A 26,374-nucleotide genomic window follows, 5' to 3' on the forward strand; every position below is an offset into this window, starting at 1 on the left:
ATAAAATATCTTTCTGGGAAGTTTAGCTTTCGATTTTTTTTTTGGTTTTTAAGAACCTTAAAAACACAAGTAGTTACAACATACAACCAAATATTTTGTTTTCTACAAACCACACCTGTCCACATGAAAGCGGTTCAGGAGCAGGAGGATGGAGTGTTGCTGGGCTCCAGTAGGCAATCGGATCACATGTGACTGCATTGTAATCAGCCCATTCTTGTTGAGGATCTTCCTGTGATAATGAAGCTTCCCAGCGTCAACCCTGCAGAAGAGAGTGTGTCATCTAGTTTGTTTTATGGTAGCTTTACCCTCACAATGTAGTTTCTCATATGCACATAAATATCCCCCCCACACACACACACACTATTTAGCCTGCTAGCCTAAAAAAGTCAGAAGAGGCAATGGCCTGGAACAAAAGCCATGCCTTGGGGAAGACATGACAGCAGGCCCTTGCATTTGGGCTACATACACAGGCCTTGTAATTTAAAGCAGAGACACTAGCTTGGCTCTTACTTGAAAGCTGTGGTGTGGAGGTCTCTCTGAAGCTCTCCTTGCCACCTGGACCGGCCTAACCGCTCCAAAATGCAGTAGGAGAAATCAGGAAGCTTCAGGTCAGGATCCCCCTCTAGGCCTATCAAGGCCCTGTAGCGCATGTCCTGGGAAGCCACAATGATGAGCTTCTTACCCCACCTGCAAGTTGCAATCACATGTGAGGAAACCAAAGCACAAGAAAGCAGGGCCTCTGTCATTTCTGCTTCCTCTGAGACATTCACAGTACCCCAGGTTTGCCTCACACCTTCAGAGACAAGAGCTGCTGTGGGCTGGACAGATCGGCTGCCAAGATACAATCACAATCTCACCATCACAGCACCCTGACTGAAGAGTCTGCCTGCTTTCCCCAGAAGCCGCCTTCTTGACACAGCCCCAAAGTTACTGCCTAGCTGTGGTTCTCATGGACCTTTAGATAATTCCTGATCTCATTGCTAATAACACAGTTCAGCTATCAACTCCTTAGGCCATCCAGAAAATGAAAATGCTAACCCCACCCCAACCATGGCCAGATTCCTCAGGGTACTCAGTACTCTTGGCAGCAGCCTCTGTAACACTGTCTCCTTTATTTAGTTCTGTCGTTGCAGGCAGTGTGCTCACCTCCTGTGAACACAGCAGCAGGAGCAAACTAGGACAAAGTGGTACCCAAACAGGGCGCTGCTGTGATGGGCCCGATCACGTGGCTTCTATGTCCCGGGCCATTTTGAGGGAGAAAAGTGGAGGATTTGGGCCTTTGGGCAGAAAAGCCACTGAATATTGAGTTTAATGGGCTGTTGTGGAACCTGGAAGACAATGCCAACAGCACTTCAGACACAGAAGCCCGGCCTGTGAAATTCAGAGGGAAGCAAAGACTACTGGAGCCATTCCTGTGATATTTTGGATTAGGAATCCATGGAAGTCAAATGTTTGATTTACTGGGACAACAGATGCTGGCTAACTGAGGCTAAGAAATCAGCTGTGCTTTATAAGTAAAAGAGAAACATCACTCAAGCAAAGGGGAGTTTTCTTCAGAGCAAATACACAGAAGTGGTTCAGAGGGGACCAAGGCTGCACCCCAAGCTGGAAGCTGAACCACAATGTGTAAGTCCCACATTGCACTGGTTTTGAAGGTGTGACTCTGGGCTGTGACAAGATCAGAGGTCACTGCTAAAGTTGTAGCCTCTGCTGCACAGCAGAGCCCAGGACTCAGAGGTCACAGTCTTAAGTTGTCACTACATGACATGGTGGGAATCTCTGAAAGGAAGGAGACCACTGGTGAAGGGACAGTCTTAACTACAATGGATACCCCTCCATACTGAAGACACCGAGACTGTGGGACAACCACCAAGGACAAAGGTAGGTGTGGAGTGTGGCTGGTCTGGATCTCTAAGTTAGATGTGCTGTAGACAGTAGTCCTAGACCTTGGAGACCAGATCATGAGCAGCAGACACGATCTTTGTATTTTGCTTTGATGTGCTTGTAACTATGCCTTAGTTCTTCCCTTTTGAAATAAGAAAGAATGTAACTATTTTGGATGCTACAGAATCACAGTTAAAGACTTTGAATTTTTTTTTTTTTTGATTTTCTAGACAGGGTTTCTCTGTAGCTTTTGGTTCCTGTCCTGGAACTAGCTCTTGTAGACCAGGCTGGCCTCGAACTCACAGAGATCCGCCTGCCTCTGCCTCCCGAGTGCTGGGATTAAAGGTGTGCGCCACCACAGCCCGGCAAGACTTTGAATTTTTAAAAGAGAGCTTAGATTGCTAATTACTAAAGTTTTTAACTTCCTTTTTATTTATTTTTTGTATCATTCACATCATGTCTCCTGAAGACACCCATTTCTCTCTTCCCCATCCCAGAACAAAATAAAATTTAAACGAAAAGAGGAAATAAAAAGGGAGAAAGGGAAATCTTATCATGGAAGCTGCAGTGTGATAGTGAGCCACACAGAAAACCTTAATCCATACATTTTTACATGCAGGCATTCATCACAAAGAATCACTGGTCTAGTTTAAGGTCCCTAGTCTCTGCTACACCATCAACACTGGGCCCTCACTGGGACTCTTCCAGGACATACTGTCGCCGCCCTGTGCTGTAGAGATTCTGTAGCTCTGGGTCCACATGACTGACTCCACCTCCGTGTTCCAGTGGATCACAGACGGGGTGGATGATGGGGTGGGCCAACACATAACCGTGGTTCTGGGCCTGGGTAGTTGCAGGGTTGGTCAGTCCATCAGCTTTCTCCCATCTTCATCACCAGGGTGAGCTCTCCAGCACTGCCCTGTCTAGTTCACCCTTTGCAGCATGAGCAAGGGGCAGGGCCAGCTGGCTGCTTCCACATCCTCTGGTTGGTTCTCCCATATTCACCTTCAGGACCAGCTCTACTGAGGTGCAGGGGCCACTCTGCTGAGTGTGGCAGGTGACGAGGAGCAGGACCAGGTCTCCCGCTCTTATAAACTCAGGGACAGCTCTTCCACCTGCCTCAGGTATTGAATCACTGGAGTTTTTACAGGATGTTAGGGCTTTTGAAAGGAATGATCATGGCTATAGTGATATAGTTACGCATTAAGTCGAAAGGGGGTCATCTGGAAAGAGAGACCTCAACCGAGGAATTGCCTTGTTCTTATCATTAGACTAGCTTGTGGGTATGTCTATGGGACATCATCTTGATTAATGAAGATACCATAGGACCTAGACTACTCTGAGCAGCCCTGGCCAGGCGGTTCTGGTTATATAAGAAAGCAAATTGATTTGCAAAAGACCTAGGATTGGTTCTCAACAACCATGCAGGGGCTCACAACCATCTGAAACTCAAGTTTCAGGGGATCTGATCTGCCTTCTTCTGACCTCTGTAGGCACCAACCACATATGCAGTGAACACATACACGCAAAATACTCAAAAGAAAGCAAACTGAGCAAACCATTGAGAGCAAGCCTTGCAGTATTCTTCCATGGTTTCTGCCTTAGTTCCTGCCTCCAGGTTCTTATCTTGGTATCCATGAATGATAGACTGTGATTGGACATGCAAGCCAAATAAATCCTTTCTCCCTAAGTTTCTTCCCAAAGACCACTAGTCAGTCAGAGAGGCCAGGCAACCGCGGTACACCTCTAATCCCAGTACTAGAGAGGAATACAAGCGGGGAGGGCACAGTAACTCACTCTCTTTCAGTCTGAAGATTTCAAAGAGGTAAGAGCTCTCTAGTGGCTTGGCTGCTTTTGCTTTTCTTTTTTTTCTTTTTTGGTTTTTGAGATAGCATTTCTCTAAAGCTTTTTTTGGAGCCTGTCCTGGAACTAGCTCTTCAAGGCTTGCCTTGAACTCACAGAGATCGGCCTACCTCTGCCTCCCAAGTGCTGGGATTAAAGGCGTGCGCAACCAATGCCTGGCTGCTTTTGCTTTTCTGATCTTCAGGTTGAACCCCAATATCTGTCTCTGGGTTTTTATTATTCATGCTACATATGGTATTTCTCCCAACAACAGAGAAATTAAGTAGAATACCTGGGACTCTTAATTTTTTTTTAAAAAAAGATTTACTTAATTTATGTATATGATATTTTGTCTGCATGTACATTTGCACACCAAAAGAGGGCATCAATCCCATAGGACTATAGTTTTGTTTTTTAAATATTTATTTATTATGTATACAGTATTCTGTCTGCTTGTATGCCTGCTGGCCAGAAGAGGGCACCATACATCATTACACAAGGTTGTGAGCCACCATGTGGTTGCTGGGAATTGAACTCTGGACCTTTGAAAGAGCAGGCAATGCTCTTAACCACTGAGCCATCTCTCCAGGCCCAGGACTACAGCTTTAGCTGGTTGTGAGCCACCATATAAGTGCTTGGAATTTGACTCAGGACCTCTGGAAGAGCCTGAGGACTGCTGAGCCATCTCCTCAGTCCCCAACACTCAACTCTTAAAACAATGTGTGCGGAGTAAGGCTATAAATGAACTACCTTGTAAGCAACACTAATAAAGCCTCAGGGTTGAGATCACCATGTGGTCAATGAAGCAGGGATCTGAGTTTTGTTTTTTTTTTTAAATATTTATTTATTTATTATGTATACAATATTCTGTCTCTGTGTGTGTCTGTAGGCCAGAAGAAGGCACCAAACCTCATTACAGATGGTTGTGAGCCACTATGTGGTTGCTGGGAATTGAACTCATGACCTTTGGAAGAGCAGGCAATGCTCTTATCCACTGAGCCATCTCTCCAGCCCAGGGATCTGAGTTTTGACTCTGCTACTGAAAACCATTATAACTTCCCACTACTGGATGTGTTATAAACAATAATGTCCCAAGGAGATCCAAAGACTTTCTAAGAGCCAGGCTCTTTAAGACGTCCCAGGTAGAGTACTGTGGGGGCTGGAGAAAACAGCTCAATGGTTAAAAGCTCTTTCTGTTCTCACAGAAGACCTATGTTTTGAGTTCCCAGACCCAACCTGTAACTCCAGAGGGTCTGATGCCCCCTTCTGTCCTCCTCCATGTTTCATGCTGGAGTCTCTGGATCCATAGTGTGTGATGTTTAGCTTTTAGTTTCAAGTATCAATTTGACAGGGTTAATTAATCCCCAGTATACTTCTGAAGCACCTGAGTATACCCGCGAGTACTTTTCAAGGGGATTAGCCGAAGGGGGAGACTTGCCATGAACAATGTGGCTGCGCCATCCCCAGGCTAGTGTCCTGAACAAAAGGGAAACAAGAAGAAAGCCAGCTGAGCACCGGCATCCATCTGTTTCATGATCTGTCAAGATGTGCACAGCTTCATGATCTTGCCATGCCTCCCTGAACATGAGGAACTAACGGCACCCTCCTCAACCATGACATAATAAATCCTTCCTAAGTTGTTTTCCAGCAGGTCCTGTCACAGCAGTGAAAAAGCACCTGATGCACCCTGTATCACCACACTATGGCTAGACATCACTGCGGCCTTAACAACACTGCAGACTAAGCTGCTCCACTTGCCCTCTGGCCCAGCTCCAGGGAGACCCAGCCTCACTCACAGCTTGGCTCCAAGTGGCTGGGCTGGAGGACTGCCCTCTCCCAGGTTTACAGAAGCACAGCTACCCATCATGCCTTTCCTCGAGAGCCACTCTGGCTCTTTTCTGTTCTGCTGCTTACTAACAGCTGGTCCTTGAGGTCTCAGCAGCCCAAGTGCTCTGCTCAGCCACACAGTTTCCGTGCTCCTGCAGCTGCCAGACGATTTCACTTCTCCACGTCAACAACAAAAAAGAGGTTGTCTTTGTAACATCTGAGTCTATACAGTCCGAGCTTAAAGACTAAGATGCAAGCCATTTTTTTCCTCAAAACAGGCTCATTAAGACAAACTACAAGAGGCCAGCTGGGTAAAAGACTGGAAACTGAAAAACAGACTTGCTGCTTATTGAATCTTGTTCAATTTCCACCCACATTATCATCAGGCCAACAGCTGTGTTAAGGACTGACTGTCATACCACCTGGATGTGTCAGATCTCGTCTGCATTAAGAACTTCCCAGCAGGCGGTGGTGGCACACACCTTTAATCCCAGAGGCAGGTGGATCTCTGTGAGTTCAAGGCCAGCCTGGTCTACAAGAGCTAGTTCCAGGACAGGCTCCAAAACTACAAAAGAAATCCCGTCTCGAAAAAGAACTGCCCAGCTGATGGTCCCAGTATTCTTGCTACTACACATCTGTGGATTGTGACACCACTTTGGTGTCTGATACCAAGATTAAACAAAACAAAACAACCTACCTTCAAAGAGCTCATAGGGAAAAGCCAGAAAGTGAATGGCCACACCAGAGGCTCACTCTAGCGCTTCTGAAAGGCATCTGTGCGGTCAGCAGCGAGTGCACATCAAAGTCTCAGAACCCTCTGGAGCCAGCAGAGTGGGGGGAGAGAGAAGGGCAGAAGACCCTGCCCAGTGACAGGACAGGCTTGCTATGGAAGGCCAGGGGTGGCATGGCTGGAGTGTGGGACACGCCAGCAACTAGACAGCCAAGGAAAGTTCACAAGGTCAGCATGGCTGGAAACTCCAACAGGAGGGCACAACTTCAAACCCAACAGCCTGCACTGCATTGACAAGTACAAACGTGCCAAGCACATGTAAGACCTGAGAGGGTCAGTGTTGGGCACAGTGAAAAGGCTCTGCCATTGTCGAGCTAATGGTCTCCTGGTAGGGAAGAATGCTGCCAATCAAAACCTAAAGTGACTTTGGCCCAATTGAATGGTTTTGCTAGCTCTAAATGTGACCTTCCCACACATGGTCACATTTTGGAGACCCAAATGCACTCAATTGTTCACTGTGTCACTCTTTCCTCGCTAGACCAGAGTAATCTGGTGGTGCCTGGGCAACAGGACACTTGGTGAGAGGTGCAGCTGAAGCTGGGATGGGGTGCTGGTCTGAGGGCAGCACACCCTTCCTTTTCAGAAACAAGGGGGCGGGGCTGGCAGGTTCCACATGAAGCACAGGGAAATCAGCACCTCGAGGGTGGCTAGGTGAGAGCGGGGGACAAGGTCACAAGGGCCTCAGGGCCACAGTAAACAGAACAGGTAGCAAATAAGAACTTGACTACTGGTGTGGCAAGTGAGTGGCTGGTACCCAGCTCATCTGAAGGGGACTGTGGCTTATGCTACCTTATAAAAATCAGACTTTCATATGGCTAAACCTTGTGGGCTCCAGGAAATCCATGTTTCTAGACATCAGAGATAAGTAATCTCTAAAATAAATACAACCTCAATCTGGGCAAACAAATCTGTGGATGATGAGGTCAGTTCCAAACCCTGGCCCCGAGCAAGGGGAAGACCATCTACCACAATTACATCCTAGGAAAAACTTCCCATAGGTATAAAAGGTGGAGGAGAGACTGAACCAATGTGTGGAGACTTCCTGATTACTGGAGACAAATTTAGAAAGGTAAGGCAGTAGGACAGGACAGACAACTGAGTGTAGACGTCACAGAGAGAAGGGGCCTAGGAAGAGGCAGCCTGGCTCGAGAGCACGCCTCTGACCAGGACAGAGACAAGCAAGGGACGCACAACTGTGAAGGAACAACCACAGAGCACGGGGGGCTGCTTACTGAAACACTATCACTACGTGAGACATGGAGCAGCCAATACCTGACAGGGTAGGAGGAGCAGGGGATCCACCAAAAGCTGGTGAAGATTCAGTGGGGAAACAACAGAATGCAGGGAGCCTAGGGGCCAAAGCTTCTAGAACCGTCAGTGGTCCACCTCAGGGGATAAGGACTTGCTGGTTAGGACCTAAGGGTAATAGTGTCAGATCTGTAGGGAGCAGAGAGTGAGAGGGAGGGGAAGACCCAGAGAACCCTGGGTCTCTTCCAAGAAGCTTGCTCTAAGACAAACACCATGGTGTCAGGAAAAGAGGTAGTTATCAGGTGGGCGAGCCTGTCGGTGTGCTCAGGAAAAAGCCCCACAATGTAAGCAAAGTGGGAGGGCTGGGCTTATGGGAGGGGAAGGAGAAAGATGTGTCCAGATCACAGCTTTGGACACTGTAACCTTATGGCTTCATATAACGAGGGGAGGGTGGTGTGCAAGATCCCAGAGCTCATAAGGGCAGTTTCTCCTTGACCTGGAAGATAGGAAGCAGGTGGCCCGTGGTCTGGACTGGACAGCTGTGGAAGAACAGGATAGCGACTGGGAACTCACAAAGGGAAGGTGGGGCGTGCAGTGCAGAGTTAGGACAAGAGCAAAAAGTGCTAGGCGCACTGGCTACCACCAGCTCCAACTGTTCTAGGTCTCTGGACACAAAGGATAGAAGTCAGGACCACTGAACTCAGAAGGCAGGTCTCAGGGGTGGATGAAGGTCGAGGCTAGGGAATTCTGGCAAACACTAAGGAGAAACACCAGATGCTACATCTGATTTCAGAGACTGCTGAGGAATGTGAGCCAATTACCTGCTGAAGGCTTCCACCATCGTACAACGAGGCTGCAGACACTTGGTCCTGATGTTACTGGTAATGTCTTTCCTCTCTTTAAAGTATCGGCAGGAGCCCTGGATGCCATCCTTATTCTCTAAGATCATATGAATGGGGTAGACATCCTCCAAAGTGACTGGGTCCCTCCTGGACTCCAGAATTCCAGTTTCCAAGTCAATTTCTTCATATCTAGGGAGGAAAACACATACATAAAGCTCCAACTCAGTTTCAGAGATAACGTGCGCCTGGCATCTTCTGCCAACTCCCTGCAGAGACCCGTGGGAAGAGATGAGACACATAGTAGCATCATCTCTCAGTCTTTAAGACAATACTACTGTGCAGCCTGGAGTGGCCTTGAATTTTTGATCCTTCTGCCTCAGCTTCCTGAGGGCTAGGATTACAAGGAGGCACCACCATGCTTGGCCTGCCGTTAATCTTGACAAGCAGGCCTTTTCTTTCTTTCATTTTGAGACAGGGTCTCACGTATGGTAAGCAAGGAAAGACAGCCAAGAATGACCTTGAAGTCCTGGTCCTCCTGCTTCACCTTCCATCCCAACCTACCTGCTTTATACAGTTCTAAAGCTCAACCTAGCTGAGCTACACCTCTAGCCCGGGTTCTTATCTCTCTACCGCAGAGAACAAGATCTTTCTAGGATCCCAACCCACCCAGAATCGGAGACCTGATCCACCTTCTTGGCCAGAGCCTTTGCCTTCCCTCCAGATCTGGTTCCCGGTGTTTAGACTGCCTACCAAGGTTTGTCCTCTGACAGCTTTCTCTTTAGTCATGTCTCCGGTTCCCTTATCCATTTGCATGGTCTTGACAGTTGCTCCAATTCCACACAAGCCTGCTCCCCTGCCTCCCATCCAGTCCCGGGAGCCTAGCACACCCTCTCTGCTGCCTCTTATCAGCAGGCATCTTTCAGTTGCACTTCTGAAGCTGGTGAACTAAGGTAAGGTATTGTTTGCCTTTGAAGCCTGGCTAGGATCCTTCTCCAGCACAGGGGAGGTGCCACAAATGCACTTTTAAACTTAAAAAGCAAAACAAAACAACACCTTGTCCTTTCTGTGAACTCTGTCTTATTTACCTAACTCTCAATTTTCAAGTCTTCCAGGGAATACCGTGCCCTGTTTTCTCCCTCACCCACACTTTAATCCTAGTTGAAGGCACTGCGTCCTCATCCAGCCTCGAAATGTAGGTGTAGCTTAGGGAGGTGTCCAATCACAACAGACTCCTAAGGATGATCTCTCAATTACCAAGTGCGTGGAATGACTCACAAAGGTCTAGCCTAGTCCCTCCCTCTGGCTGCTTTACCCACCGATTCTGTTTACTAAACAGGACCTCCTCTTAGACTCACAGGAGACTCAGTACAGTTAGCGCCTCGCTCAGACTCTCACTGTTCTGTGCCCTCCGCTCAGTGAAGGGGGTTAGTGTCCATTCAAGTGTCAGGAGCAGACACCGAGTATGTGGACCTCCTTTTGTCTCTCCACACCCCACGTTACCAGTCACCAAATACCTGGACTGTCTTTCTAACACGTCTATTTAATTATTTTTTTACATGGGTTCTCACCATGCAGCTAGACTTGGTCTTGAATTCAGATCTCCCTGCCTGAGTCTGCTGGGATGACAGGCGTATGCCACTATACCAGGCTACCTGGTATGTATTGATCCCATGTTCTCTTTATTCCCATCCCCACCATGACAAACTGGTCCCTGAGAGCTTGTGAGGGTCTCTCAGTTTCACCCTGCCACTCATCTTTCTCCCCACTCAGTGACTTCTCATTGTCTCCATGGTGAGAGGACAGCTTCTTCAAGTGGGTTAAGTAATTATAGGGTCTCTCTCAGTCAAATTCGGTTAAGGGCAGAGTGGATCCTGGACCCAGATTTCCTGGATTCAAGTTTTGTAAACCTTTTTACTAGTTGATAACCCTCACCACTTAACCCCTTGGAGCCTCATTTTCTCTTCAGGATATCTTCAGTCAACCCTCACAATAAGCATACGCAAGTTGCAACTATTCTCCGCTTCCAGGTATATGCGGCCTTCTGTTAGGTTATCCTACTTGGTGCTGTCTGCTCAGAGCACTCTTTGCCAAGTGGCCACCTAAACCTAAATTTTAAGTCTTGCTGGCTCCTTATTACCTCTGGGAACCTCCTCTGACCTGCATAATATAGCTTAAGAGTTCCGATTTGCCAGGCACAGTGGCACAGGCCTGCACTCCAAGTACTAGGGTGCACAGGCAAGAGGGTATGACGCCAGACGGGACTATACAGTCAGCCACTTCTTGGTGTAAAATTGAAGAGGGATGGGCTGAGGCTAAAGGTGTTCTCAGTGGTAGAACATGCAAGGGGCTGGGATTCTATTCCTGGAGAAGGACGCATAAACAGAAGGTAAAAGTGCACTTAGCAATCCCTGAATTCTGTGCACAGCCCTTAACATCTCTGGGGTCAGTTTTCTCCTCTGTAAAATGAAAAAAACAAGTGTCTTGCTCACAGGTCACTGTACTGATCTGAGCTCTGTCGCTTCTAGAGATGGGTCTGGGATCAGGACCCACTTATGTGGCGAGCCCAACACACCTCAGCTATTCGTTCACTGCTATGTATGGTGCTGTGCGGACTTCCAGAGGCCTTAGTTTTCAGAACAAACGCTCCCTAAAGGTCCCTGAAGGACCTCACCTGGGTGCACTCTTTAGCCACTTTCTTGTTCCCGTTCTACCGTCCAACTTAAAGGAACTCTCTGACTCCCGCAACACACTGGGAAACGGTTCGTCTCAGTGGATGCCCCCCTCCCCCAGCTCCTCACTCTTGGGCCTGCCAGGGCGCAGCGATCCCAGGTTAGCCCGCCCCCTCGCCCCTCCCCCATGCCCCACGGTCCCGGGCAGGCGCTCTGCACCGCACCGCTGCACACAATCCCCTCAGGGCTCTCAGCCCCCACCCCACCATGGTGGCTGACCGATCTTGGAGCTGCAGATCGGGTCGCTCTCGCGGCTCCTCGTAAAAACTGATGCCCGGGTGCGTGGCTAGGGCCCGCCACAGAAACTCTTGCGTGTAGGGTTCCAGCGGCAGCGGGAAGGGAGGCGAGCGGGACTCCAGGCGACTCCACAGCGCGGGCAGACATAGGCCGTCGAGCCCCTCCAGGGCCACCTCGTCCAACAACGACTCGAGTGCGTCCATGGCCGCTTCAGTTAGCAGCACCCGGGGCGCCTGCGCACCTCACCGCCGAGGTCCGGGCCCAGAGCGCCTGCGCACAGCGATCGGCGGTCTGGGGAAGGAGGACCAGACGCTGAGAGCAGAGGGGAAGTCCCAGCGCTCCGTAGTGACGTCACGATATGAGGGGGCGGGCTCAATGACGGAGCTAGTTCTCCATTGGTCCGGAACCTCGTAGTAACCAGGGGAACTGCAAACACTGTCAGGGCTGCTTCCGGTTTGGGCTCCCGGAACCGCCGCCTCTAGGGATGGACGGTTAGTGTCCGTGGGCCCCGCCGGGAGGTCGGGCGGCTGTCCCCTCATCCCTCGGAGGCGTCTCGGGGCGAAATGCCAGGCCGCAGGGCCCCCGGCCCAAGATGGTGTCTGGTGGTGCGGGATGGGGACCGTGACTGGGGAGTGATCCTGTAGGCAGCCCGCTCAGACCAAGGGAGTGGAGACTGGGAAGAGATTGGTGCTGGGGAGGCTTGAGGGGAATCGCGGGGGTCCCGGGATGGGCAATGGACAAGTGGTAATTGGTTGGAGGTAAGCGTGCATCCTGGGAGTATGTTTGTCAGCTACTGGCATCAGGAGTGGAGAGAAACGGTTGGGAATACTTTATGTGCTTTGGTGTTGTTGGTAGCTCATGTTAAATGAGTACTTACTATTCGGAGCTAGGGCCTTTGTAATTACCGACACGGACGCACGTTTCACAGCGTTCTTTTGGGGGTAGTTATTCCTTTTGCAGACAAGGGAACTGAGGCCAGGAGGGCAAGCAACGTGCCTGCTCGAAGTCAAGCGGCTAATAAGCAACATGAGGAAGACTGTGTCTGAAGTAGACTTGTTGAAGTTTGAAATTGGAAGAGGTTTTTAGAAGCCTTTTGTTCCGGGGCTTGCCAGTGCACACGGCTACAGGGGCCACTTTGGTGGGCTGTGACAGAAAACCTGTTTCCGATCTGTACAGAAGCGACTGCTCAGATCTAGTCAGATGTCTTCAGGAGCAAGTTTCAAACTATGCCAGCCAGTCAGCTTTAAGGCCAGAGACAGACTGGTTAGAATCAGTATGAGTGCTCACAAGCCACCTGGGAATAGCTGTTGTGATATTCAGCTTTCCAGAAGGGAACACTGATAATCTGGGGAGACTGGAATGGTCTATACTAACATGCTGTTTCACAGTGCATTACTGCCTCTTCTGGAGAATTTGCGTTTCTTTGATAGCCAATGGATGCAGCATGGAAAGACGTGCTACTATTGGATGTATTATATGTGCCGAAAAGATGACTTTGCCCTTTGTACGTGAGGCACTATAAAAAATGTGTTTTAGGGGGCTGGAGAGATAGTTCAGAGTTTAAAAGCACTGGCTGTTCTTCCAGAGGACCCAGGTTCAATTCCCAGCACCAACATGGCAGCTCATAACTGTTGCTCCAGTCTCAGGTGATCTGACACCTTTGCACAGATATGCATGCAAGTAAAACACTAGTGCACATGAAACAAAAATAAATAATTTTTTAAAAAATGTGTTTTAGCCGGGCAGTGTTGTTACACACCTTTAATCCCAGCACTTGGGTGGCACAGACAGGTACATCTCTTAGTATAAGGTCAGCCAGATCTACAAAGTTAGTTCCAACCTGGTGGTAGTGGCGCAGGCCTTTAATTCCAGCACTTGGGAGGCAGAGGCAGGCAGATCTCTGTGAATTTGAGGCCAGCCTGGTCTACAGAGTGAGTTTCAGGACAGCTGGGAGTATTTCACAGAGAAACCCTGCCTCGAAAAACAACAAAATAAAAAAAGAGAAAAAAGTTAGTTCCAGGTCAGCCAGGACCATTACACAGAGAAACCCTGTCCCGAAAAATAAAAAACAAAAAGTGTGTTTTTACCAGTTTGCTCTGAGGGAAGGTCTATGTAGTGCTGCTGTTGGATAATAGTTCTTAAATCTTTTAGGGTTTGAACACCTTGAAGCCCTTCCTTTAAAAGATCTTTGCTTGTGCCAGGAAGTGGTAGTTCATGCCCTCACTCCTTTAATCCCAACACTCTGAGTTCAAGGCCAGCCTGGTCTACAGAGTGATTCTAGGATAGACAGGCTGGGCTACACATAGAGAAACCCCTGGCTCAGCAAAACAAGAAGACCTTGCTTGCATGTATTACATCTGTGATGTTGCCATATAAATACAAAATTTCAAAACATCAGTTCACTTAGAATTTATATCAAACCCGAAGTGGTGGTATGTACCTTTCTCCCAGTACTCAGGAGATCACTGAGTTCCAGGGTGGCCTGGTCCACAAAGTGAGCTCCAGGTCAGCCAAAGCTACATAGTGAGATGCTGTCTCAAAACAAAAAACAATAGACTTTTACTCTTCAACTTAGATTTTTTTTCCCCCAAACAGCAAAAGAATTGTATTGCTTTACATTTCCTCTGCCCCTCTCTTTGTCTCTCTTGTTTTTCTTGGTTTTGAGTCAGGGTCTTATGTAGCTCAAGCTAGTTTCCAACTTTCTATGTGGACAAGGTGGAGCCTGGGCTCCTGTTCCTTTTGCCTCAGCCCCTGAGTACTGGGATTACATGCAAATGCCAACATCCATTTAACTTTCTCTCTTTCTTGTCTTTCATTTTTTTTCGGAGTAGGGATTAAACTCTGACCTCACTTCTGCTAGGCAACTTCCCCATGGCTGAGAAGTGGCTCTCCCATCCCTTTAAAAGAGTCTTAGTAAGTTGCACAGGCTAGCCTAGGAGTCTGTAGCCGAAGCAGGCCTTGAACTTTTGAACTTCCTGCTTCTGTATCTTGAAAATTAAAGGCATGAGAAACTATACATGGCTTGTTTTATATTTTCTCAAATTTCCCTGTCCAGCTTAATAGAAAACAGCTAAACCAGATGCAATGGGGGTTGCCTGTCTGTTATCCCAGCACTTGGGAGGCTGAGTCAAGATTATGACTTCAATGCTAATTTGACCTATATAGTGAGACTTTGTCTCAGAGAGCCAAAACGCTTACTTCTGCTTTAGAATCCTAACTTCTACCAATGTTTATGTTATTGAATTGCTAATGGATATGAACAGATCACCTCACATGCCCATAAGTGGATGAGGAAATGAATATCTTTACCTTTTCAGATAACTGTGGACACTTTGGCACTACATCAAAACTTAGCAAGTGACAGTTTCTAAAAGGTCAATTACAATGTGGCTTGTGAACTTGGGACTCATATAGTAAAATTCCATTGGTCTGTCTTGCCCTTTGATCTGTGGGCTATTTTCTCCATATCCAATTTTATAGCTTCAGCTGTTGGTCATTTGGAAATAGCTGACTAAGTAACATGCAAATCCTCCAAAATGGTGACATTAGAAATTTACCCAGTATCAAAAAAAAAAATCATATTGAGAGTTGAACATGGTGTTTCGAGCTGGAGAGATGGCTTAGCAGTTAAGAACATTGGCTGCTCTTCCAGAAGACTCAGGTTCAATTCCCAGCACATACAAGGCAGCTTATAACTGTAACTCCAGTTCCAGGAGATTTGACCCTCACACAAATATACATGTAAGCAAAATACCAATCACTGCTCATAAGGTAAAAATTGACTAAATTATTTGCTTTCCCTTGAAAACCTGATTTTATCGCTGACAACAAATATTGTCCGTTGTTTCCCTGGTGACAGGCTCACTTCATTTGTGTCCGAGAAAATATCTGCCAGGTTCCCAAATCTGAAGAGCCATAATTAGTGTCTTGTTCGTACAAGTTCATATTATAAAAATGATATTCTATACAAGACACTGTTAGCTCATCTGGCAGCCCCCATCATCTCCAGTGTTTCTGGGAAGAACTACTGTTCTTAACTTGTAGCAGAATTATTGCATGCATACTTCCCATTTCTTCACCTGGAATATTAAAATGATACCTATGGACCGAGGCTTAGAATTACTGTTTTACCCGGCTGGTAAAGAATACAACAGCTGTCTATTCTAAGGCTAGAAGCATTTTTGCCCATTTGTGTTTTGCCTCATTCAGAACTCAACCCAGGGGAAGTTGTAGGATTACAGTGGAAATCGCTTTGCCTTAGCAGGCCCCTCTGTAGCCCAGGATCTGTGGATACACTTGGATACATTGTTGCAAGGCATTCTGAGAAGTGACTTGGTCATTTCTGCTCTGTCAGCACCTCTGCACTCCTAGAACATGATTCTAGCCACAGAGGAATCTACGCTTTTTGAGCTAGGCTGTATACTCTAGGAAGGTATTTACCATAAAATTTAGTTTTAACCTTCAGGAAATCCTATTTTTCATTCTAAATTTTAATTAATTTAAATGTGTGAGGGCCTGTGTGCCCTAGCATGCTTGTGGAGGCCACCATGTAGATCAAGATCTAACTCAAGTCAGTAGACTTGGTGGCAGGTGCCTTAATCAGCTGAGCCATCTCATTGGTCCCTCCATCCTAATTTTTTAAACTTTGATTTATACACTACTTTTCTTTTGATTTTTGAGACACTCACTATGTAGACGAGATTACTTTCAAACATAGAGAGATCAGCCAGGCGGCAGTGGCACACGCCTTTAATCCCAGCACTTGGAAGGCAGAGGCAGACGAATCTCTGTGAGTTTGAGGCCAGCCTGGCCTACAAGAGATCTTGCCGTAGCTAGGCAGTGGTGGTGGCGGACAACTTTAATCCCCGCACTTGGGTCTACTGAGCTGGTTCCAGGACTGCTAGAGCCGTTACACAGAGAAACGTTATCTCGGGGAAAAAAAATTCAAAACCAAACAGAGAGAGCGTGCCTTTCTCTCCCTCCTGGGTGCTGGGATTAAAGGTGTGTGCTACTGTGCCTGGCACTTTTACACCTAATCGTTACAGACATGTGTCTGATCTGTGGTTGAGCATGAACAGCACACTGTAAGTGAATTTTTTTTTTGGATGTTTCGAGACTGGGTTTCTCTGTAGTTTTTGGTTCCTGTCCTGGAACTAGCTCTTGTAGACCAGGCTGGCCTCGAACTCACAGAGATCCGCCTGCCTCTGCCTTCCAAGTGCTGGGATTAAAGGCGTGCGCCACCACCGCCCGGCTTATAAGTGAATTGTGATTTTAGTCAACTAAGTAACCAGTGACCTGATTAGAAAAACATTTGCTTCCTAAACTCATAGTTTAAATGTCTAGCAAGTCTCCTCAAGCTGGGCTGTGCTTTGTTCTGCAGTTTGCTGTGCCTGCTTTTCTCTGGCCTGTTGGTTTGACTGAGGCTATTCCATCTCTGTGTTGTATTTTGTGTGATGCTCCAAATTTGGTCTAAGTAGCCCTGGATTGTCATCTCAGCTGTGACTTCTCTGAGCCTGCTTTCCTGTCCATGAGATGGAAATGACTGTGAAATATTTCTAGGCCAGCTGTGGTGGTGGTGCACACTATAATCCCAGCACTTGGGAGGCTGAGACAAGAAGATTGTGAGTTCAGGAGCAGCTTATGTCCATAGAACCCCCGTCGCAATAAGGAAAACAGAAGAAAGTGTTCATAGTGATAGCTGATGGTATTGGTGCCAGCAGATGGACAGACTTCTTGCAAGCTGCTGCTAAAAAGAAGAGGCATTCTCTATTCCTGTTTCCCTTTCTTCTTCTCTCCCCAAGACTAGGTCTCTTGTAGCCCAGTCTGACCTGCAACTAGATCAAGTTAACTAGATCAAGGTCAACCTTGAACCCTGATCTACCAGCAGTCTCTAACACAGAAGTGTACTCTTTGTTTAGAAGAATTTTGCATGCTGTGCGGTGGTGGTGCAAGTCTTTAATCCCAGCATTTGGGAGGCAGAGGCAGATGGGTCTCTGTGAGTGCGAGGTGAGTCTGGTCTACAGAGTGAGTTCCAGGACAGGCTCCAAAGCTACATAGAGAACCCCCCACCCCCCCCCACACACACAAAGAAAATTGCTGTTGCTATTTTTTATGCTCATGAAGGTAATTGACCATACAAGCATCCTCCACCTATGAAAATGTTCGCCTTTATATTAAAGTCTAATTTTCTCCAGTGAGATGGTTAAAGAAAAAAATGATTGTACTCAGTCTTTGGGGAACATGATAATTAGAGAAAGGCTCACCACATCAGTGCCATTAGACAGGATTTTAAAGTTGGTTCATTTGTCTTTGCTGCCCTGGAAGCAAATATTCAACGTTTCCCCTGTTGATACCCACCGTTTGCTTAGCAAACTTTCTCAAAGATTAATAATGTCAAGCTGAAATTTTGCCTGGCTTGTCTAGATGATCCCAAACTGCAGAACAGGCAGCGGGAACCCCTGAGGCTTTGCTGGGAGCACACTGCTGGTCAGCAGGACAGGAGTTCAGACCTTGTGTGGTCCATACCAGGCTCCTAGGGATGTTTCTGTTTCTTTCCTTCTTAAACCAAGCATGAAATAACCAGAAGATTGGTCTTCAGCTGGCAAAATAAATATGTGCCTATGTTCCATGTCTTCTTTTCTTCTGCATACCTCCAGGTGCCTTTTCTCTTCTATCCAGCAACCACTCCACCCTTTATAGCACTTTAGCTTCCAGGAACTTGGCACGTGTGCTCTGCTTGTTTCTGTGGCATTTAGGTAGTGACTCAACATATCAATGTGTTTGTGCAGCAGGATCTAGAGATGGCAAAATAAATGATTGCAGTGAGGAGTATGGGGATTCATTATATGGATTTATTATCTCTCTCTCTTTCTCTCTCTCTCTCTCTCTCTCTCTCTCTCTCTCTCTCTCTCTTTCTCTCAATAGTTCCTCATATAGCATAGGCTGACCTTGAATTTACTCTGTAGTGAGGATGATTTTGAACTCGACTTCCCCAAGTGCTGAGGTTAAAGGTGCATATCACCTTTCTTAGTTTTATTCCCATTTTTAGATTTTTTTTTTCTTTTTCTGGGGCTCAGGATGCTGCTCGGTGGAAAATGATTGCCTAGCATGTGCTGGATACTGTATTCCTTCCCTGGTACCAAAAAAAAAATTTCCGTAAAAGTGACTTAAAAAGATGTTACTCTTTTCTTAAATTGTGTGTATGTGTGACATGCGTGGAGTCAGGACAACTTAGGGGTCAGTTCTCTCCTACCATATGGGTCTGGGAAGTGAAAGACAGTGCCCTTACCCACTGAGTCATCTCACTGGACCAATGCTCAGTCTTAAAAGGATATATAGAGGTGAAGAGATGACTCAGTGGCTAAAATCACTTGTTACTCTTCCAGAGTGTCTTAGTTAGGGTTTCTGTTGCCATGACCATGGCAACTCTTATAAAGAAAAACATTTAATTGGGGTGGCTTGCTTATAGTTCAGAAGTTTAGTCCATTATCATCATGGCAGGAAGCAAGGCAGCATGCAGACAGACATGGTGCTGAAGAAGGACCTGGGAGTTCTTTTATCTTGATAGGCAACAGGAAGTGGTATGAGATACTGGACATGGCTTGAGTATATATGTGAGACCTCAGAGCCTGCCTCCACAGTGACACTCTTCTTCCAATATGACCATACCTACTTCATCAAGGCCACACTTCCTAATAGTGCCACTCCCTTTGGGAGCCTAGTCTTTGAACCCTCCTCACTATGCTTCTTCCATATTTTAATGTAGTTGACCCTCATAAACTCATAGGGAGTGACACTATTAGGAGGTGTGGCCTTGATGAAGTACAGGTGGCTTTGTTGGAGGAAGTGTGTCACTGTGGAGGCAGGCTCTGGGGTGGGGGTGGGGGTCTCATATATATATATATATATATATATATATATATATATATATATATAGGAATCTCAGCTACTTCTCCAGCACCATGTCTGCTACATGTCGCCATGTCCTGCCGTAATGATAATGGACTAAACCTCTGAAATAGTAAGCCATGCAATTAAATGATTTCCTTTACAAGAGTTGCCATGTTTATGGTGTCTCTCCACAGCAATAGAAACCCTAAATAGAAGACACATTTGGTTTCCAGCATCTTTATTGGGTGAGTCACCACCCATGAGTCCAGCTCCAGGGGATCTGACACCCTCTTCTGGCCTCTGCTGGCATCTTCAGATGCATAGCATGAACAGACATAGGTATAAATAAAAAACCAAAAACAAGAGATGTAGCAAGTGTGGATATAGCTCAGTTGGTAAACTGATTTCCTCATAACTGTGAAAGTCTGGGTTTAATTCCAAAATCCCACATAAAACGCTGGGCATTTGGGTGTCTGTAGTCCTGGTACTGGGGAAATGGTGAGCACCAGGGAGAGATCCTGTCTGAGAGAAAGGACTAGGGCTGCTGCAATGACTCAGGAAAAGGCACCTGCTGACAAGCCCAGCACCGAGTTTGATCCCTCAGCCCAGATTCTAACAAGTTGTCCTTTGACCCCCATATGTAAACATACAAATGCATGCACAAAATCAATACAAATTTAGTAAGAAAGATGAGCAGCACCTGAGGAAAGACACTTGAGTGTCCTCTGGTCTGTACATGCTCGTGCACATGCATGTACCCACACACATAAGGTGAAGTAGCAAAAGATGAACTCTGCACATCAAGGGTGGCAGATTAACCTGGTGGAGTCATTCTGCAGACAGAGTTGACTCATAACGTTTAATATTAGCACTAGTTGTCAGCCTTGAAAAGTAGGGAGACTTCTCATCTACAGCTAATAATACTGGACTTTAATTCTGCATGGGAATTACTCTCTTACTCTCTCAAGTAGAGGTACCCTGAGAAGGAGGCGTCTTTTCCAGTTCCACTCAGTGCCCTGTGCCTCTCACCTGCCTGAGCCTCTAAAGTCATAGTCCTGTTACTTATGGGCTGTGAATTGATATGGGAAGTCCTTCTGTCTATGTGTTGCTTTTATTGGTTAATAAATAAAGAAGCTGCTTTCAGCCAGTGGCTTAACAGAATATAGCCAGGCTGGAAGAGATATATATAGAGAGAATAGGCAGAGTCAGGGAGAAGCCATGTAGCCTCCACCAGGAACAGACATGCTGGAACCTTGCCAGTATGCCACAGCCATGTGGCAATACACAGATTAATGGAAATGGGTTAGTTTATTTGTTGTTTTGTTTTGCTTTGTTTTTCGAGACAGGGTTTCTCTGTGGCTTTGGAGCCTGTCCTGGAACTAGCTCTGTAGACCAGGTTGGTCTCGAACTCACAGAGATCCGCCTGCCTCTGCCTCCCGAGTGCTGGGATTAAAGGCGTGCGCCACCATCGCCCGGCTGGAAATGGGTTAGTTTAGAATATAAGAGCAAGCTAGAAATATGCTTAAGCCATTGGTCAAATAGTATTACAACTGATACAGATTTCTGTGCGATTATTTTGTGGTCTGGGCAGCTAGGAATGAACAAGTGGCCTCCTCCAACAGTGAATACCTTCAGAGGTCCCCCTAGACTGCTGGGTTTATATCATGCTATACATAGTGCCCGAGAAGAGGTAAGATAGTTTCTGACTCACTGAACTCATAGGCTAGTAAGAAAGTTATGCAAATGGGTGACAACAGTCCAGTATGGTGGTCTAGGAGAGAGTATTTATAAAGATCACTCCTTTCCCAAAGCATTTTGCCCCTCCTTTTGTACATAAAGTTTTATTGGAACACAACTATGCCCAGTCTCAAACTAAAGTGGCAGAGCTGACTGGTCTCGGCAGAGAACATATTGCCTATGAAACCAAAATACTTAACTGTCTGGCCTGTCCAGAGTCAGTTTGCCGACTGCTGCCATAGAGGATCCAATCTGATTTAAATTATAGATAATTCAATGTGCCACTGTGATTGTACTTTTCTTTTTTTTTTTCTATTTTTTTTCTTTCTTTTTTTTTTTTTTGTGGCTGGAGAGACAGCCGTGGGTGCTGGGAACCGAACTCTTTATATTTATGGTTGTGAGCCTAGCCTTTAACGGCTGAGCCATCTCTCCAGCCCGATTGTACTTTTCTTAATCGCAGCTAGAAGGCTGCAGAGCAACAACTTATCTATAGAGTCTGCACCGTAGAGTGTCCCCACTGGCACACACAGCTCAGCCTCCTCTCGAGGCTGGGGAGGACGATAATGGGATAGCCCCCACTGTGGAGCTAGCTTTCTGCTGCTCAGCTTAACTGCCTTTGGGCTCACAGTGTATGGCCCTGTGCCTGTGCCTCTGTTCCCAAGTAGGAGCAGAGGAGGATGGAAGAGCCACTTCTAAGCACTTTAAAAATGAGATAAGACTGCCAGGGAGCACAGTGTCACACACAACCCCAGCACATGGGGCGCTGAGGCAAGAGGGTCTTGAGTTCCCCACCAACCTGGGCGACAGCCAAATCCATCTCAAAAACAAAACAAGAAGTTATGAATTCCCCGTGTCTTGTGGGTTTTTAAAAACCTGGCCCTTGCAGCTACAAGTGACCTATGGATGCGCCACCTTTATTTGAACAATTTCTCTAGAAAAGCAGTCCTGCTCAGTGCCAACTCTCATTGTGAGACACCTACTCCTGTCCAAAAGTTTTATACTGGATTGTGTTGGGCCCCTAGCTATATTTTCTCAATTCAAAACTGTGATTTCACATGATTCCCTGGATGTTCCATTCTCATGATAAGGGGCTTTGGCTACACTGAGCCTGCCTTGTTACTTAGGCCCAGTCCTTCAGTAATGAACAGTGGCTCACTGTTGATCTTGGATATGTGTTGACGGTTTGGCCCCCTTCTGGCTGGTGGCACCAGTATTCAGGAGCTTACATGTGGCATGACACACACTGGCCTTCTCTGTAGGCACCTGAGATTTCACCCAAGCCACCACAGGCAGCTCTCCACTCCTGAGCATGCCACATTCTTTCCCAGCTTTCTGCCTTACCCGTGGTGCATGCCTGACCAGCTATACCCTTTCAAGTCATTCCCACCAGACTGGGTGATAGGTCCCAGTATGCAGAAGTACCTCTTGCTGTCCAGGAGGCTTCCACCAGGCTGTACCAGGCTTGGCCTCATGCCCTTTTCCTTCTAGAAGTGGAGACACTCTTCTGTTGTTTTCTGAGGCCTGGCAAATGGGTGTTTACTGAATTGACCTTGAACCAGGGAAAAATTAGCCTTTTTGTCCCCTGGAGGATTTCTGGATAATCTCCAGGAAGCGGATTCATAGCTAAGTCTCCAAACATTTTGCATTCCTTTGTTTCTCTAATGATCAAATTTGACTTCCCCAGACACTGGCCTGTAGAATAGTTCCGCCCAGGAAGTCCCTCTGCTGTGACCCGGTGGCCTCTTTCTTTCTTTTTGACTAGCATTCTGTCTCCAGTTCTCAGCTCAGTGAAGTTGTGTTCATTCTTAACAACTGCCTTGCCATGGAGCCCACTGCTACTTTGAAACCCTTAATAGATTTTCTGTGTAGTTTAGTGTGTGTGTGTGTGTGTGTGTGTGTGTGTGTGTGTGTGTGTGTACGTACATTTTCCTCATCAAAGAAAAGTCCTTTAGGTACTTTGTAAGTTAAAATCACAGGTTTCAGCTGGAAGGGACTTAATGGCTCTATTCCAGAGTTTCATTTTAGAGGCCTTGAATTGTCTGAGTGCTCAAAGGATTCCAGGGGTCTCAAATTGTGAAGTCTGCAAGGCCAAGTAATAGACCTGCTAGATTGCTGTGGCCAAGGTTTCTCTCAGCCATTCCTTCAGTGACTTGTGACTCCCAAGCCTGCTTGGCATGCTCAGACCATGACGATCTGCCTGTTAGTTTCTCAAAGCACGAGATTTCCTCAGTCTATAAAACAGAAAGCTGAACGTGGTGTTGTCTTGCCTGGAGTGGTGGTGCCCATCTCTGATGCCAGTGCTTGGAGAATGGAAGCAGAAGGATCATGAAACCCTGCCTAGAAAGTTAATAAAACCAAACTACAAGAATCACACACACACATGCACTCAAAACCCATACTAACAGTGTCTCCCCATTAGGGCCTTTATAAGAAGTGTGTGTGTGCCAAGCCCCAAGGCAAAGAATCTGGCATATGAAGTGTATTTGTGTTATTGTCTTTGGTGACAATGTTGCTCTTGTGATCATTGGTTCTGACACATGAGCCTTTGCTTTTCTGACACTGCTGGAAGGACCAACCCCCTAGACTTTGGACTTGACCTCAGCTGCAGAGAGACAACCAGGAAAGGTAGGAGTGGGAATGAGAAGGCACTATACCATCTGGCAGCTTCAGCTCTGCCAGGCAGGATGACAGGCCTTGCACCACCAGATCTTTGCAGTTTTTCACAAGAGTACAGAACTTGAGATTTTGAGATGTGAATTCTCCCAAGTTTTAGCTGTTGGCTGAATATATATATATATAATAGAGACTAGACTAACATCTGTGCCCACATTGAGCTACTGGGTGATTCTTGGATCTAGCCTGATCACTGTTACTTATCAGATATGAAGGCTTATTTAAGGCTCACAGGAGCCAAGAGCCTGATAATGGTAACATCCAGGAATGGGGGCAGAACCCAGTCTGTTCCAGCCCGTCTCCCCCACTCTTAGTATCTCTATTTATGAACTCTTCTGTGCATCTTTTGTTTTAAGCCTGGAGGAACAAGCTATGAAACCCCATTAAAGAGGGTCAGGCCTCCCCTCCCTCCATGGGTGCTTCACTACCCATCAAGCTTCTGTAGAGGAGGAAGTAGGATCGAGCTTCATTGGACTGGGGTATGTGTGCAAATTCTGACTTAAAAAATGCTAGCTCCCCCATTGTAGGGATTGAGAGGGATGTTGGGCATTTGGCAAACACTGGGTAAAACCAGCTATTGTGATACACAGCAGCAACCTAAGCTGTTTGGGTGGCTGGAACAGGAGGGTTGTCATTTCAAAGCCTGCTGGGCTTCATAAAGAAATCTTGTATCCAAAGACTAAACCAAATAAAAACTAAGCCACCCCCCCCAAAAAAAAGTCTGTTTGTGGAAGGCATGTACCTTTTCTTTTCTTTTTTTTTAAATTTATTTATTTATTTAATTATTTATTTATTATGTATACAATATTCTGTCTGTATGCCTGAAGGCCAGAAGAGGGCGCCAGACCCCATTACAGACGGTTGTGAGCCACCATGTGGTTGCTGGGAATTGAACTCAGGACCTTTGGAAGAGCAGGAAATGCTCTTAACCACTGAGCCATCTCTCCAGCCCCAGGCACGTACCTTTCATCAGGATTCTTTAGGTTTTCATGGCAGTTGAGTAGGTCATTTGGGGGTCATTTTGCTTTGTGTGGCAATCCCACGGGTGGAAGGGGCCAGATAGATTGTGGAAGGAGAATGAATTTAGTAACTTTGTGACCCGTGTGGAGATAGACTAGAATCCCTTTCAGCCTGGGAATTCTGTTTCCACAGAAGCCACTGGTTACATTATAGAAGTGTAGCTGCCAGCCGGGCGGTGGTGGCGCACGCCTTTAATCCCACCACTAGGGAGGCAGAGGCAAGCGGATCTCTGTGAGTTCGAGACCAGCCTGGTCTACAAGAGCTAGTTCCAGGACAGGCTCCAAAGCCACAGAGAAACCCTGTCTCGAAAAAAAAAAAGCTAGTTCCAGGACAGCCAGGACTGTTAAACAGAGAAGCCCTGTCTCAAGAAAAAAAAATGTCTACTGTGGTTTTCTGTCTGTGATGCTGAGACTGGAACCTAGGGTCTTGTGCCTATTAAACAAGGGCTCTATCTATCAGCTTCTGTTGTTGTTTGTAGATTTTATTACATTTGTGTGTGTGTGTGTGTGTGTGTGTGTGTGTGTGTGTATACACATGGAGGTCAGAGGATAAGCTGTGAGATTCATTCTGTTTCTACCATGGGTGTGACTCTGTGTGTGTGTGTGTGTGTGTGTGTGTGTGTGTGTGTGTGTGTGTGCATAGTGTTTAGAGGATAAGATATGAGAGTCCTTTTTTGTATTTATTTATTTATTTATTTATTTATTGGTTTTTCGAGACAGGGTTTCTCTGTGGCTTTGGAGCCTGTCCTGGAACTAGTTCTGTAGACCAGGCTGGTCTCGAACTCACAGAGATCCGCCTGCCTCTGCCTCCCGAGTGCTGGGATTAAAGGCGTGTGCCACCACCGCCCAGCTCCTGTTTTTATTTTTATTTTTTTTTTCCCCCGAGAACGGGTTTCTCTTTGTAGCTCTGGAGCCTGCACTGGAACTAGCTCTGTAAACCAGGCTGGCCTTGAATTCACAGAAATTCACCTGCCTCTGCGTCCCAAGTGTTGGGATTAAAGGCGTGCGCCACTGCCACCCAGCTTGAGAGTCCTTCTCTTTCTACCATGTGGATCTCCTAGAGTTAGAACTCTGGTCCTCAAGTTTGGCAGAAAGTTCTTTTCCTGCTGAGCTACCTTGCTGGCTCTGAGCTTCTACTTAGCTGCTGCTGGAAAGTCTGGGCAAGACTGAGGCTGGAGCTGGGTGTGATGGAGAACATGTGGATTGAGTTTGAGGTCAGCTTGGGCTACAGAGATAAGGAGCTAGGGGGAGTTCAGGATCTAGAAGAAGAGCCAGGGGCTAGAAGAGGAATAGTGAAAAAGACTGAAGAAGTTTGGAGTGTATTTGGGAGCCAGAGTTCAGAGAACAAGTCCAGGAGATATGGGCAGAGGGTTTATAAGTTGTTTATGCATTGTCTTTCTTTTGCCTGACGGTGGATTTGAGACCCCTGGACAGGTAGGCGCTGCCACCCAGGCCTGGCAGTCTCAGCTGCCATGCTGCCTTGTCCTGCTCGCAGACAGCTGGGTGTGAGGCTGCAAGCCAATGCAAAGCAGGCCGTGCAGCTTATAAATTCCACTTCTAGCTGCCAGCTGCGATTTGGATTTGGAAGGGAGAGGAGGGTCTTAGCATGACTTGTTTATCTCAGGTGATTTGGCAGTAAACTGGGCCCTGGGAATT

At 46.8% G+C, this 26,374-nt stretch overlaps 2 protein-coding genes across 6 annotated transcripts in view; one reads left to right on the forward strand and one right to left on the reverse strand.

The window, feature by feature from the left end:
• Positions 1-11,687, reverse strand: part of Gtf3c1 (general transcription factor IIIC subunit 1) — a 68,288-nt gene extending 56,601 nt beyond the window's left edge. The window contains exons 1-4 of the mRNA XM_075972149.1: positions 11,382-11,687; positions 8,413-8,622; positions 511-687; positions 116-259 (exon numbers count right to left, since the gene is read on the reverse strand). Of these exons, the coding sequence (XP_075828264.1) occupies positions 116-259; positions 511-687; positions 8,413-8,622; positions 11,382-11,602 (752 nt within the window). The 5' untranslated portion in view covers positions 11,603-11,687. The remainder of the gene's footprint in view (positions 1-115; positions 260-510; positions 688-8,412; positions 8,623-11,381) is intronic.
• Positions 11,688-11,827: 140 nt separating this feature from the next.
• Katnip (katanin interacting protein) overlaps positions 11,828-26,374 on the forward strand; it is a 173,824-nt gene continuing 159,277 nt past the window's right edge. For 2 of the 5 annotated variants that reach the window (XM_075972150.1, XM_075972152.1), the window contains exon 1: positions 11,863-11,890. In XM_075972150.1, the coding sequence (XP_075828265.1) occupies positions 11,884-11,890 (7 nt within the window). In that variant the 5' untranslated portion in view covers positions 11,863-11,883. Of the gene's footprint in view, positions 11,891-26,374 lie in introns of all 5 variants that reach the window. The other 3 variants (XM_075972153.1, XM_075972156.1, XM_075972155.1) reach the window with 3 other exon arrangements.

The sequence above is a fragment of the Microtus pennsylvanicus genome, chromosome 5 (genome assembly GCF_037038515.1).
Source record: "Microtus pennsylvanicus isolate mMicPen1 chromosome 5, mMicPen1.hap1, whole genome shotgun sequence".
NCBI lineage: Eukaryota > Metazoa > Chordata > Mammalia > Rodentia > Cricetidae > Microtus > Microtus pennsylvanicus.